A 16,084-nucleotide genomic window follows, 5' to 3' on the forward strand; every position below is an offset into this window, starting at 1 on the left:
CAGAACAGAAATGTGAGGGAAATTTCCACGGCACAACCAACAAACCCCAAATGTATGTCTCATCCTTCATTGGCCTCATCTGTGCAGCATGGTATCCCTATAGGCTCAAGATAACAAGGACCATCTCTGGATCCACCTTTTCCCAAAGGGTAAAATTATGCAAAATAAATGACTCATCCAAGAACGGACAGCATCTTATAGCTTGTCCCACAGTGCACCTCAGACAAACCTATGCATGGGTTGTATCACTGTGCTTTAAAGTGAAGTATACCAGGAGCTGTCAGTTTGTACCTGAAGTTCAATGTGTGTGTGGCGAAGGCTAGTGATAGAAATAGTGCATGGAAAGTGTGCTAAAATACCAGTATTTGAAATTTACTAGGGTAAATTGAATTGGCCGGCTTCAAAGATGTCCCAAATAGGACATGGGTGCTGGAAGACCAGATTTGAAAAAATGCTTTTTTAAATGGCAAAACACTACTTTGTACTTTTATGCTATTTGTTTTGCGCCGTTAACACATTTGGGTATTTCTAAACTCAGGACAAATATGAGAATCTATTTAGCAGTATACGGGACTTAGACTATTCTAAAGTTGTAGTGTTTTCATCATCTTTTGAGGATGCTGCATATTAACCATTCTTTTGTGTACAAGCGTGTTATCGCTGTTATATATGTGCTAGACAAACGCCCAGGCTCCTTATTTTACGCTCGGGTTAACAATAGAATGGCTCATTGTTAATCACACAGCCGAAGACTGTCTAATGAAATTCTATAGATGAAAAGACATCTTTAGCATTGCCTTAAAGAATCAGCTCAAGGCAGTGATTGTTAGTAGGGTAAGTCAACAACAATGGCAGCTTCCTCCAGGTCTATGTTTTTTTTTGTTTCTCTTTGTCTATGCTACATTCTCAAGAATAAAACCTTTTCAATGGGACTTCACCTTTAAACATTAAGGTTCTTTTTACATATATGTACACTTAAGGGCTAACGTTTGCATCATTTTTGTTAACTTTTTTTTTATTAAAGCCCTGCTTCCTGGACATAATTAAATTGTAATCTTACATTTTAGAAAATGTGATGTCACCCTGACCCACACTAGGGGTACTGTTTCATATCTGAGGACTATAGAGAGTACAAACAAAATCCCTACTTACTCTACAAAAAGCTGATATTTGTATGGGTACTCTTAAAAACACAGAAGGGGTGTTACACAAACATGATTTTTTAAAAAAAAGTTCTGAAAAACCTTTGTCTTAAAGGGAGTAATTAGAACAGAGGAACACCATCACAATAAATCAATATTTTCTTTAATTTAACAACCATAAAATAGACAAAAAATTTCAATAGCTTGTCAGATAAATGCAAGATGTTGAAAAAACAAACAAAAAAAAGATTTGCTTAATCAAATACAGTATGGTATTTATTCACTGAAGAGGGAGTTGGCACAATCATTTGCAGGAATGCCAATCCAATTGAGCGTCTGCTCCAAGAATAATGTGGATGAACCTGAATAAAGTAAATTTAAATGAGTGAGGTCCTGTCACTGATTGAACTACTGTAGCGTTCAGGGTGGGCTAAATCTTAGTTGAGGATAAGCAATTATTGTTTTTAATTCATAGTGAATTCAGAGACTAAGCCCCACTTAGCTAAATAAATCGTTCTTGCAGCTGCTGTACCTTTAAGTAAACAAAACAAGGTGCTCTGTAAACCATTACACTTAATTAAAGTAGCAATTCTGTATAAAGCTGAAGTCACGTTCAAGTTGCATGTGGTACTTGCTGAGACTTTTCAGGTCAGGTTGGCAATATTGGTCTAACAATAAAAAAAACACGTAGGACAAATGTGTTGAAAATAAATATGTTTGCCTAGAAGAAGCACATAATAATAATTCCTGTGCCTTGTGCAACTGCATGGAGGAATTCTGCGAAGCCCCCCATGCATTATTTTCCAGCCCACAGTTACTTAGGTTGCAGATGTGTTTGTTCAAAGACATCTCCTTCTACTTGCGCTTATATGCGGTATACTCACTGCCACCCAAATCCTCTGCTGGTTCGAAAAGAGTTCCAGGGTGATCAAATGAGACCCCCTGTGTGCATGTGCAGAAAACACTCCCATAGGTTTCCATGCTTCAAGGAGCCTATTGGTGGCACAAACATAGGACCAAAACTGGGTGAGTTGCTACTGCGCTGAAGTTGCAGCTTCTAATGACAAATGATTTATGTATTTATGTAACAGGGTGAAGAATGTACATTAAAGTACATGCAAACTATTTTCATAATATGCATTCTGTGTTGGCGAGGCTGCATGGGACACTAAACTGTCCCTTTAATAATGCAGTTTTTATTTGGGTGGAGTGCACTCTAAGATTGACGTAGTGAGTGGTGGATTGTATTACCTATTATTATAGCCTTCATTTGGCTCTCAGGGGGACTTGTCAGAGCCCCCAGAGATCACATATGTACCAAAGATCCCTCACTTAGACATGGGAGAGTTGTCTAGTGGAGGGGGATACAAGAACATAAAAATGTCAAAATTAAAATTGCAAGCAGGCAGAGAGTGATTACTTCCACGTAAGGTGGCCCTGGCCCCTATCACTTTTGTAAGGTTTCCTTCTAGGGCATGTGGAAAATGTATCTACTAATACTCTGAATAAAAAGCAAGACTTATTCTTGAACATGATGTGCAAAGTAGACTTGATTTATCCCCCAAATAGTACCCCCTCATTATATATTTGCTTTCTAAAAAAAATAATAATTATGAATCTCTAATACAGATATGTGCCTTTGATATGATATTTGTAACGTACGGAAATAGATAAAAAAACATATTTATCACAAAAGGGTAAAAAAAAAATGTAAAAAATTGCCCAAACAGTTTTTAGCCACCCAACGTGTATTACCTAGTAGAGGTGTGGAGTCTAGAGTTAAAGTTGTTACCTTTTATTAGGCTAACATAGAAAAAGAAGCTACACGAAAGTTTACAACGTTAGAGGCCTCTTCTTCAAATGGAATCAAATGATTCAATCTGAAGAAGAGACCATCCAAAGTTTATATATCAATCAAGTGTTGATCCAATAAAACGATACCACCTTCAACTAAAGACTCCTGGGCTAATACAGCTATGTTTATTTTTATCTGGTAGAGATGCATGATTCATAGTCCAATTTCATGGTGACTATACATACATCTGCATAAATGTTTCTTACACACTGCTGATCAGCTTGGATATGTTTAGAAAAGAGGTACAAACATTTAATATATGTTCAGCCCCCCAAAAATCATCCCTGTGGCAAGATTTAACAAGGAACCTTGATATGTGTAGTTTCTCAAGGAAAAAAATGAATATTTTCTTATAAAGAATACTTATCCCACTCCAGATAACCAAATCCAAAGTGAAGAAAAGACACTAACACAGTATACCCGAAATGCTAAATGTAGTAGCGCAGTTGTACATTGGAGGCACAGTAAGTCAAGAACCACTAAAGCTGGTGCTACCTTGAGCAAAAGTTGGCACTAAAACAGCAAAACTGTACACAAAGACTGGGTCTAGAGTTTCCAGCTTGGCTATTTAATACCTATGAAGTCTGTGGGACTTCTAACAAATGCTGCTCACCAAATCTATTCAGGTTAACCCATTTGTCATCTCTAGTCATTCTAAGATGGCAAGATACCATTGATCTGCACTGGAGATGTTTATGTGAAGTAGAATCAATATGCAACAAAACTTTACTTCTGTAAAGGTGGGTATGTGTAATATTGACATTGCCATGAAAACTAAGATTCCTGTAAGCAGCTAACCAAGGATAGAAGAGTATTGTTAGGAGGTGTTTTTTTTTTTACTTGGGATGATAAAAAAATAATTAAATTGTTGTACTGATTTTGCATAAATGGAACCAATGTAAATTACAAAAAAAACCCCACACACAATAACATAAAACTGTAAATGTATGCACAAATTTAAGGCTCCCAATAATTCTTCTACCCCACCAAAAAATAATTTGCCATTAACACCCATACAACTTAAAACTAAAAACAGTGATCAGTCTCTTCTGGTTATTGCTTTTTATAAGCAAGGGTTTTTGGTCTGGAATATTGGTTTACGGTTAATGTAATTAAAATAAAATGTCCATGCGGCTCAGCTCCTCTCCTGGAAGAACCATTTCTGTAGATCAGTGTCTGCGCATGGCCGTAACCTAGGTTCAGGATGGTTTGTCTCAGTGTTTTTCTCAGCTTGCACACATTTTTGGGTCTGCTGGTGAAGTAAACTACCATCCTGTGAAATAACATATAGGCAATAATTAGCATACCAATTTTGTAAAATAATGGTCAAACAAAACAGCCAAAAATGCTAACTTCTTTTTTTGATTGATTGGGCAATGCAACCAATATCTAACACGGAGTCCACTGACAACAGACAATGCAGCACTTAATTCATTTAGAAAATCTAATCATAATACATATACAACTGTGACTATATTGATTTCCCCGGAGACATCATCACAGACTGAGAAAATCTCACACATAAAAATCAGATCACTTATAAGCATTTATCAACAAATAAAATATACCTCTCGGAAAATAAACTTCTGATTATCAGGCACACTCTGACCATTTTCACGACATAAGTACATTGTGAGATGATCAGTATTTGGATCAACTGCAGCACATCCTTCAGGCTGCCTGGTGTTGTAGCGGATTTCATTGTACGATGTATATTCAAAGAACTGAAAAACAAATATTAAACATTAATGTAAAACATGGGAGGGCTGTAAACACCGGAAATATTTATAATAAAATGAAGGTATTTAATATAAAGAATCTTATTATTTTATGAGGGCACGAAAGTATGTATTTTAGGTATGTGTAGCTTATTTAATTGAAGGTTTTTCAATAAATGGTCTGCGTAGTCTGCGTAGTCCAAACTGTTATCATCACCTGTAGCTGTGATGGAAAAATATTCTGCCAAAACTTGGTTTAATCGCAAATTCATTATAAAGTCCCTTCTAGTGGCTGATTTTGGAAGGGTAAATCAAGCTTTCAAAACACTCGGCTGTATTATGGTTCTCATAACACAGGTGTAATATGGTATTATTGTATTGTTAAAACAGGTATTGCTAAAACATTTTCTTTTTTCACTATGTAGACGCAAGAGCATTTCCAAACAATGCCAAGAAAGATGTAGGCTTCCTAATTATGTTCTGTCTACAAAAGCATGAAAATCTGTATTTCCATCCGTATTATTACTTCACCATGACATAACATTTCTCTCTAAGCAAACTCTTCTAGACAGAAATGTTTTTGTGGGCACAGTTAGTAAAAAGTTTAATGATGCGAGAAAGTTGTGGGCCTTGGCCTACCCTTGGTCACAAAAAGAATAACTCATGGTTTGATGGGTTAGGTAATTGCCAGGAGTAGTACACATAAATTAACAGATAATAATGACATTATGCGTCCTGGTTTTCGGAGAAATTCTTACCTGATTTTGTCCCATACCATGACATGGATATAAAATGATCTTCTGTCCGGTGACCTCATTCTCATTTGGTGGATTGTAGTCAAAGCAATAATTGAGCATTCCTTTGTTCTTCAGCTGTGGAGTATAAATGTTGACATGTTTCAGTCACTGCTGTCTAATCTTCCCTTCCACAAAGTTGTGGAAAACTCAGGCAACAGGTGTAATCAAGTCAAAATATCACTATTTTACTATTTTCATTATATATATATATATATATATATATATATATATATACAGACATATAGATAGATAGATAGATAGATAGATAGATAGATAGATAGATAGATAGATAGATATTGCCTGCACTACTTGAGGAATATCATATGATGTAAGGGGAGATGAGGACACTTCATCAGAGGGAGCTATATAGATCTGGAATCACAAATACATTTTACTAAACTACCTCCGCAGCAACAACCGAATTTCCCGTGGAAAAAGATCAAGTGTACAAAGATGTTGGCCCTCCCAATGAGGCACCTACCATTCCAAATTGTCCTGGTTTGTCTTCTGGGACATGAATCTCTGGGTAAATGTTCTCCAAGAACCATTTGAAATCTTTGCATTGGAGTTTCTGTCTAAGTTGCCTTCTTTCTGTTACATCCCCATATGGTTCCTATAACATATACAAATAAATAAATAGAATGCATAGACCTATACTAACAACGATAATAATGTTTTTCTTAAATTGTTTGATATGATTTAATGTTGTGGCTACAACTGGCAAAATGATTCCATTTATTGTTAGGCTTGTCTTTCTCAAGCTGGGTACATGGTTCACAAAATTTTCACCTGTGACTAGGAAAGCTTTAAAGGAGAACTTAATTTTTTGTTTTTCAATTAGTGTAATTGTTTTTTTTTATATAACTATAAGTAAGGAAATATTTTAGCTCAGGGAAGTCGAGGTGGGTGGCAAATAATAGCAAAATATTATAATAGAACATAATGATTTCCCTGTTGTAAAGTTACCTACCTTACTGCACCCTTACATATGAACCCTGAACCATCAGCAATGCAACAAAAATAAGTTAATGGGACAAATACTTAGGAATATACAGAGAAGAAGATAATAAGATGACTGCTGATGTAGTGTTTTCCACAACCATGGAAATTGCTTTAGAAATAATGAATTTAAAATGTATGAATTATTTGGCTGTTAAAGCACAAGTTCACCATAAACTTCCTCCCGTTACTAGACAGTTTTCTCTTTTTTTGGTAAGCTTACCAAGCGTGCATGTGGGTTTCGATGGTAGTACAGTTCCTTATATTCATCCATCCATACTTCTGCTGCCCGGACACTGTTGGCCAAAGCTTTACTACGGGAATACGGGGCTTGTTTGGGAAAGACATGGCCAACATGGGAACATGGGTGAACCTCAAGACTTCCCCCACACTGCCAGATCTACGAAGACAATGTAGGACATATAATCAGTACATGCACAGCAAGCAAACACTGCAAGCCTGGTAGGCTGGGAGGACCCTGTGACCAAACAAAAGGTCTGTGCCGCTGCCAGGTAAGTAAACAGAGGTGCTACTTGGATTTCATTGAGATTGCTTAAACAATGAACCTAAATACCCCTTCAAAAATGTGTCAGCTTGAAAGTTTAAGATACGGAACAAATTGTCAACTTACCCTAAATGAAAACTCCAAATTTTCTCCGCCCCAAACTTCCATTCCAGTATCATAAGAGCCTAGATATTCAAAGTACCTCTTGCTAACTGAAAACAATCCACCAGCCATCGTTGGAGAGCTAGGAGAATAGAAAACATTTACTGTTACTACTATCTTAAACATGAACCGCAAGCTTTATTATAGATATTACTTATAACTAGACGTTTGCTGAACTATATTAAGAAGCTGTCCTGGGTCCTATTGGATTTTGGCTATTAAAAATATACATGCTAATTATGCTAAACTCAGTTTACAATATCCAATGTCCAGTACCAACTAATAAAGCTAACAATTCTCTAGCATGCATTAATAAGGATATCAAAGCAAGACCTAAACAAATGTGATTTTTCCTCAATACAAAACATTAGTTATGCCTCATTAAAAATACACAATTATATCGTGGGTACCAATTCATGAAGGAGATGTGACTGAATTGGGAAAAGTACAATGAAGAGCAATACAATTAGCAAAGGGAAAGGAACGTTTTAGCTTTAAGGATCATTCAGCTAATTTGGATATATTAACTTTAAAAAACAAGCAGCTAAGAGACGACCATCACAGTGTGCTAATGCATTTTTTCATATGACACAAAAAAAACAATAAAAACAATAGGCCGTTTATTAAGATTAGAGGAGCCATTGTTTCATTTTAAACAGATATTTTTCACAGTAAGGGCGCTGTGATGCACTGCTTATGGAAATGGCGGTCGTAAGAACTGCAGAAGCTTTTAAGAATAAACTGGATTGTTTTTGAGCAAGAAAAAATATCCAGGGGTACATATAGTACATTAAAGGTTGTTGTCATAAGGGGTACCATCCCCTTATGACAACAAGAAAGATCTCTGGGGTAAAATAGGTGCCCAAACACCTGGTGCCCCTCTCACTAGAAATACACATAAAAAAACCTTTCTTGCCTAATCCACAGTTTTTTCCTTAATTTTTACTATGTTTTGACATAGTATTTATAATGAAATGGTATAAAGAGATAGCTCTAGGTGTCTATATATATATATAATTTGTCTGGGTACACTAAACATGGAAAAAGTGAATGTTTGAACCAAAATATGCTTAACATAGCAAAAAAACTCTGGTCACTTATGGGGGTAAACCCCACTGTCACAAAGGGGTTAAAGTGTGCGTGGACTGTAAGTACACATCATTAAATATATTTGTCATACAAAACAGGTACCTACTTTAAAAAGCAAGCAATTTATTATCTGTTCGCATATACATAGATCAAAACATATATCTACTTACACTACATGGCGACAGCTTAAAAGTGCAAACAAAAATGTGCACAATAGCCAATCTCATAAATAACAGCACAAAATATCTACTTTCGTGCAGATAAACAATCTAGGTTTTAACTTGAAAGTTTAGTAAATCAAATTATAAACACTGAATATTCAGTATTCTAAACACATAATCTACCTGGAAACATTTGATTCTTAATATATAACAGTATTTCCTTTAATTGTTGAAACCTTGCTCAATAATTAATGTATCGGACAACAAATGCAGAGAAACTTTAGCGTAAGGTAAGATTGCAGAATCACATTTACAACATTTTCATTTTTCCAGTATAAAAAAACCTTTCCAATCCCAGATAAATAAGTAGATAGTATTTACCTGATCACATCAATGTTAGACCGTCTGCGCCTTTGCTCTCTGTCTGGCACTGAATGCCAAGTGAAAACCAGCCTCCAATCAAAACCTCCAATCTGAGGTTCGCCTGCATTGCCCAAATACTCAAAAGTATTCCAGTCAATCACGTCGATCACCGGGCAAACAACAGCTGATTCCTTTTCACTAATCCTTAATAAAAAAAGTAGATGTTAAAAAATAGCTAACATTAAGGTATTGTTATTTGTTGTTGTTGATATTAGAAATACACCTGCTAAGCTATGCCAAACCTGGAGTATGGATGCAACATACTGATTATATATACATGCCTATGCTTCTATGTAACAGGAGCCACTTATATAAAGATATATATGTACTATATTATAGTAGTAGAGCACAGCTGCCTACTAAAACAACCTTGATGCTAGTTAAGCATCAGTTGTCCAAAAACACCCAGAGATTTACCTGTTGGCTACCCCTGATCAAGAATACTAGCCATTATACCTTTCCAGTAGAGGTTCCAGCCAGCCTTCATGACACTCACAATGACAATCCAAAAAGGTCAGAACTTCTCCTGTAGCAGTGGAGGCACCCAAAAGGCGGGCACGCACTAACCCTTCTCTTTTATTTGCGCGGACAAGTCTCACTTTTCTAAGAGTGGAAATATGTTTTTCCAAAGGTTCCTTCAAGTGCTCTGTTGAGAAAAGAAATTGTGTATTGCTTTATATATATTCTACTTTCCAGAAAAATGCATATAAAAACAGTACAGGTGCCCAGATTCCATCTTTTAGCTAGGCGTTGTTAAAGGGATTACTACCAGAGCAAACAATGTTTGGCTTTGTCTTTTAATGTCTTCTGTGGGTAAGAATATCAGATTGTACAAAGCCAAATAAATGAATATCTACACTTCATTAACTCTAAATATATACTTCTGTGTTAGATGCTCTTGTAAGAGAATATCCGATACCAATCATTCTTCTCAGCTACTATACACACATTAAAGAGATGTTTTACCTTTGTCACTATAATCATCGACAAGAATGATTTCCTCCAAGAGGATATCTGGTGATGTTTCCAAAACACTGTGGACAGTTCTCAGGAGTGTAGACCAGGCTTCATTGTAAAAAGCAATGACCACAGATGTTCTTGGTAACTTGTAATAATCAAATTTCACATTTTTACACCTGCAAAAAAATAACATTTAATCATGTTAAATTATATCAGATCACTACTCTACGGGTTTGAGAGGATCAGAGTTCTCCCTTGTAACTGGGAAGTCTGCGCCATGCTTCCATTTGAGATAAAGTGCTATGATGTGAATAAAGGAAATCATTTTTGAATACCTGGACATTAACATCCAGGTTTCTTTTTATCAGTAAGTACTAAGAAAAAAAAAGTTGCCTTGGTCAGCTCTACACAAGGCTTCTATAATTAATGGGAGGTAAATAACAGAGTACATTAGGCCCTGCCTTCAGATAAAGAAAGATTATTCAAGATGCAAAATAAATAGTTTCGCCAAACAATAATCTGTTGGTAAAACAAATACTAAGTACATTACTTTGGGTTTTTCCGAAATCTACTACCAGGATCAGACCCTCAATCTATTCATCGTTACTGGCTTATACCCCACCCACACTAAGTAAATTAGGATGGATTCCTAGTCTGTAGGATTACGTGTCATTTGGTTCCGGTTTTACAGCTTCTTAATGGAAAAATCTGATTTTGTGCTAGAAAACACATAACCCTATTCGTGGAGGCAAATGGGAGGGTGAGAAATAAGTCTAATTTCCAACTAAAGATTATATTATAACTAAAGACTACCAGGGATGATCTGCAGGCAATACAATAGATTATAATAGTTAGTCTTTTATTAAATCCAGTTCTGTTATCTGAACATGCTCAATGTAATCAGCTAATGCTGTATCAATTAAATTGTTAATTAAGTGTCTTGGGTGCTGCCAAACATCTGGTTCCTCCTCTTGCATATAATCTGTGCGGTCTATCTACTCACTAAAGGTTAAGTAACTGTGAGCTGGATATCTAGTTGAATTTGTGTCGGAAATGTATTTGCGTTGGCCAAAATGTGCACCTCGGCAGCCCCACGGTGAGCCAAGCAATAAAAAAAAAACACATCAGATGCAATCGACTTCCTTGTTCTCAGGAGGAAGTGGGTTCACCAAGAACTCTGTTAAACTTAATGAAAATGACAGACAAATCGCCAGCCAACTGAAATGACAGGCTCATGTGACAAGCTCTTCTCACAGACACGACAATGAAATCAACTTCACAGAAACTCAATGTGAAACTTGCGATGTACATTGGCATTTGACATCAGCTCGACTTTTTATACACAGATGACATGCTGATAAAGTTGATATATTTAAGCGATTTCAAACGACAACTCAAATATTGGTTAGCAGACCTCTGAAAATTCAGTGATTCGCCAAAAACCAATGTCCACAATGTATAGTCTGTTTTTCATGTAGCACATTAGTAGTAATAATAATAATAATAATCTGGTCATTTCCAATCACCGTGTACCATTGTGATCATATAACCTATTCCCAGTATACCTGGCTTTATGATGCATATTAATAATAATAATAAGCATAAGTAGACAGTTGGGTTTCCATCTTTTATGCAAAACATTTATGCAAAACAAATGTAGATATTTCTTTGCTGATAGAGTTTTATTAATGATTATGAGCTGGTTAGTCTAATTTGCACCCAATATTGAAAGAACACATCTCACAATGAAATCAGGCAGCTGGATTGTATATGCGGTATAGTCGCGGGTACAATGAAACCTGCGTATAATATGCAAGTATAACTTTACACTCAAATTTGTGGGAAAGAATTGGGGTTATCTGCTGCAGAGTGTAAGAAATATCATGAACAATTGTGTTGTTAAAGATTTTTTGTATTAATATTTTAATATATATATATATACTGTATATGTGTGTGTACTCAAAACTGTATCTTGCAATAAATTACACAGCCTTTGATTCCACTCTGAAAAGCCTTATCAATGCAATACTTTCCCACCACCCTGTGATTTGCTAGGTTAGGAGGTTATTTAGGTTTCTACAAGTAATTATGGTGTTGAAAATGTGATAAATATCAAAGAAACAAGGGCAGGGCATGCCATACACTAGACGAGGGCTTTCCCTGTAGGGATAATTGGCTTTAAGTAGGAACTTCCAGTATCCATGCCCATTATTTGTTTAATAAATCATTAAGTACATAAGTAATAAATACTTAAGGCTTTATTTTATATTCTTTAAAGTAGTTAATTTGACTCACCTAGTTATGGAGTAGTAATATGGAGAATATAGCATTGTGGCAATGATGCCATGCAGTGTATCATGTCATGGGATATCTAATGTCAGTAGAGGATATTGCTGCCCTATTTGTTCAATTGAATTACAAAATGTGTCTAACATTTCAACTATATTACTCCTAAAATGTTTAATGTTGTAAATTACCTATTAAATTACCTAAAACAAGGGGTTTATTCCATCTAAAAGTATGCTGTGGTCACAGACAAAAAATCATAGCAATAGCATGTATTATGATGGGCCAAGATTTCTCCTATAAACAGCAAAATTGGTCCTTTATAAGGCATAGTTAATGCTGGGAAAAGACATTGTAAACTATGGTCAAAACTGTTACAAACCTAGGTTTTGTGGTTAAACCCCATAGTATCTTGTGTTCAAGCTCTTCTGTTATAAATTAACAATGTAACTCGAGTAATTATGAAATGTTGTTGAGTATGAAGAATCTCAAAGGGCACGCTAACAAGTAGTACCTGTTCGTGGCTTATCATTTTAGATACATGCCAATTCGATAGTTCATGGGTACCCTCCCTAATTGTAAGTGAACCCAATACACTATACGACCAAAGGTATGTGGACACCTGGACATCCCATCACAAAACCTTGGGCATTAATATGGAGTCCCCCCCCCCCCCTTTGCAGCTATAACAGTCTCTACTCTTCTGGGAAAGCTTTCCACAAGATTTTGGAGTGTGTGTTTGGAAACCTGCGCCCATTTAACCAAAAGAGCTTTTGTTAGGTCAGGCATAAATGTTGGATGAGAAGGCCTTGCTTGCAATCTGCATTCCAATTCATCACAAAGGTATTCGATGGGGTTAATGAGTGGGGCCTGTGAGGCTACTTTAGTTCTGCCAAACCTGTCAAACATGTCTTTATGGACGTTGATTTATGCATTGGGGCACAATCATGCTGAGACAAGAAAGGACCTTCCCAAACTGTGACATGTAATGTTAATTCTATAGCATTCAAAGAAATTTTGGACAATTGTTTGGACAATTAATGCCAATGGTTTTGGAATGAGATGTTCAACAAGCTTGTATAGGTGTGGTGAAAAGGTGCCCACATACGTTTGGCCATATAGTGTATGTGGGCCCATTGCTCAATGCACTCAAAGAGATACCAACCAAACTTTATTGACGAAGCCCATATGTTTGGCTTTGTTCTGTTCACCTTCACATGCAGGGAACATATGTCTGGTCATATATATATATGTACACCTACAACAAAATTCTCTTTTCACAGCCTTTTGGATTATATACAAGTACTTAATCAGTAGCCATGCTGCTCTTTTTTCAAGATCAGTGCCACAAACTACATTTACTTTACAGACTTGGTTGCATGGGAACCATTATGCAATCTCCATAAGAGTAGCCTACATTGCTTTCCCCATTACTTTGTCTGATCTAGTAGTCTATGCCATAAAACAATTTAGTAAGTTTCTCTGTACTGTGTGATATGGTATAAATGTCATATACAGACAGTATATAATATGTATCTCTAAAAAGTATCAAATATATTTTCCTATGGGATCACAAAACAAGGGTTTACTTTAAGTAGTTTGAGGGAGAGTTTAAAAATTCTCATAGTAGACTGGTAGAAAAAATAAAAGTCTGTTGGGTCATATTCAATCCTGGATTTTACGCTTGTTAACGTGGAAACAGGATCTATTCAAAGCACACCCTGGAACACATACGTGTCAGACAATATTTGCTTTACAAACAATGATCAAAGTATTAACACTTGGCAAGTGAACCACAATTGCTTTAAAACCAATATTACAAATTAGAATTGGATGGAAATTTTATATATATTTTTTATTATTATTATTATTATTTTTTTTTTCATTATTTTTTTCACCCATGAGAAAAGTAATACGTTTGCTGCACATGTTTGTTAGAATATTTGCTCAATTACTGTGACTCACAAGAGTATTATGAATATTTAACCTGCCTTTTGACATGTATGCATGTATTTAAGCAAAAAGTCTTTTAAATACTGCTTTCCAAAAGACTAAACTCATAAACAAAGACATATTGGGATTACTTGAAAAAAAGGAAGACAAAACAACAATGTCAGCAAAACAAAATGCCAATGCCACTCTAATACAGAATCTTGGACATACTATGTATTTTACAAAACAAACACAAATTGAACTGTGACTGATCTTCACCTTTGTTCCTCACTGGCCCACTCTTCTCTGACTCAAACCTAGAAACACTATTCCACAACCATACAATGTTAACAAAATTGTATTATATTCTACATTGTTTCTTTCATATGATTTCATATGAAAACATTGCATAGCCTCCAGTGAAACTAGAAACTATTATAATTATTAAATAATGTTATTTAATAAGAAATTGAAGAACCACATTTTCTTTCATTTTAAACCTGGAAGTGAATCCCAACTAAAATGTAAAGTAATATATTGTAATGTTCTGTGATTCCTTTTTGAGGTGCGCATATGGAAGCTATGTCTATTTTAGATATAATTTTAAAGCAAAGCTGCGAAGCTGGTGCTTCTCTACTGCATCTTACTAAGATGCATCCCTCCAGTACCTGCCACATCCTAACCTAAGCAAGGAAGAGTGCACGCTTTTGAAAAAGATGATAAATAAAGTTGGTTTGGGCAATAAACTTGATTATCTTCTATTGTATTTTGGCATTTAGTAAATTATATGAAAATATCTCAGATGGGTTGAAGAGGGTACACATTTTTTTTTATGTGCAAATGTTTACTCACTATTTTTACATTACCTAGAAAAATATATGGACCTTTTGATATGAAACTGTAGTGCACCAAATATATCTAAACTAAAATAAATTCTTTATTATGTTTGTTTTACTTTTCTTATTATATTTTGTCACAATTGCTTGATTTAACTTTGGTCCTAGTTCTTTTGAATTAGAACACAGATGCATTTATACTTGCAATCATTACAAAAGATTTACAGCTGCAACTTTTGTATCATATGTTACAAGATGTTACAAGATTCAGCATATTTGTTACTTACATTGGATTCCATCTTTCCTCCAGCCTGCGGTGTAGGGAGATCTTGTCACTGAGGTATATGTTGATTTGGTGCTTTTTGATGCTTTCCTCTTCCAGTTGCTTCTCCTTTCCTTGCAGGTCGAGTCTCACAGGACGTCCAAACTCACCCAATGCAGTGGGATCCAAAGGAGGCTTTTCATACACTGGCCTCTTGAGCTGCTCATAAGACACTGGGTCCCGTGGACCATCTACCTCCCTGCGGTCATGCTTCTCCTCCACTTCATGGCCTTTTGAGTTCTGATGTTCTCCTCCTTTGCTTAGTAACAGAGAGCCAAAGAAAAATGTGCAGACGATTGCTGCCAATAAATAGAGTCCCTTCTTTCTCCTTACTGGAACCCATAAGTTCACCAAACCCCTACGTCTCTTACTCATCCTGACAAGTCCACACTATCTACACTCACACAGTGACAAAGGTAGGGTTAGGAGACAGCTAGATAATTAGAACTTAAGTTAAACAATCTAGCAGGTGGCTTAAACCTGTTTTGAAGTTTCACAGATAGGGACAAGTATCAGTTCTCAAAAGGATTGGTGACCAGGTGCCCCAGCAGAAACTGAATGACAGAAGGGAGTGTCCTCAAGTTCCAAGTTCCAAGTCATTCTTTGTGAATCCCAGAGAGCAATTACGTGTACGTTGGTATTTTCAGGCTACGTCAATGCCTATCACTAGGCTTCCATATCAGCACCTAGGTGTCAAACAGACTGAACATTTATTTCCAGGAAAGTACAGCAGACTTTTGTATACATTTACAATGTGTGTATGTTAGTGTGTGTTAGTAGATGTGTGTGCAATGATCAAACACTTGAGTTTATAAATATAACTGTATTAAATGAATATCTCTTAACCTGTATGCAGTCCTGAAGAGTGGCTAAACAGGTATCACAGCCCGATCATAT

The 16,084-nt window shown here is 35.9% G+C and overlaps 1 protein-coding gene across 1 annotated transcript; it reads right to left on the minus strand.

The window, feature by feature from the left end:
• Positions 1-3,722: 3,722 nt before the first annotated feature.
• On the minus strand, positions 3,723-15,631 carry GALNT12 (polypeptide N-acetylgalactosaminyltransferase 12). The gene is made up of 10 exons (XM_053468278.1): positions 15,153-15,631; positions 9,818-9,987; positions 9,308-9,497; positions 8,810-8,995; positions 7,143-7,260; positions 6,735-6,911; positions 5,994-6,125; positions 5,474-5,587; positions 4,566-4,721; positions 3,723-4,270 (listed from the first exon to the last, which is right to left on the minus strand). Exons 1-10 carry the CDS (start codon positions 15,560-15,562, stop codon positions 4,133-4,135), a joined length of 1,791 nt encoding a protein of 596 aa, XP_053324253.1. The 5' UTR covers positions 15,563-15,631; the 3' UTR covers positions 3,723-4,132.
• Positions 15,632-16,084: the final 453 nt, after the last annotated feature.

This window comes from Spea bombifrons, chromosome 5, assembly GCF_027358695.1.
Source record: "Spea bombifrons isolate aSpeBom1 chromosome 5, aSpeBom1.2.pri, whole genome shotgun sequence".
Classification (NCBI taxonomy): Eukaryota; Metazoa; Chordata; class Amphibia; order Anura; family Pelobatidae; genus Spea; species Spea bombifrons.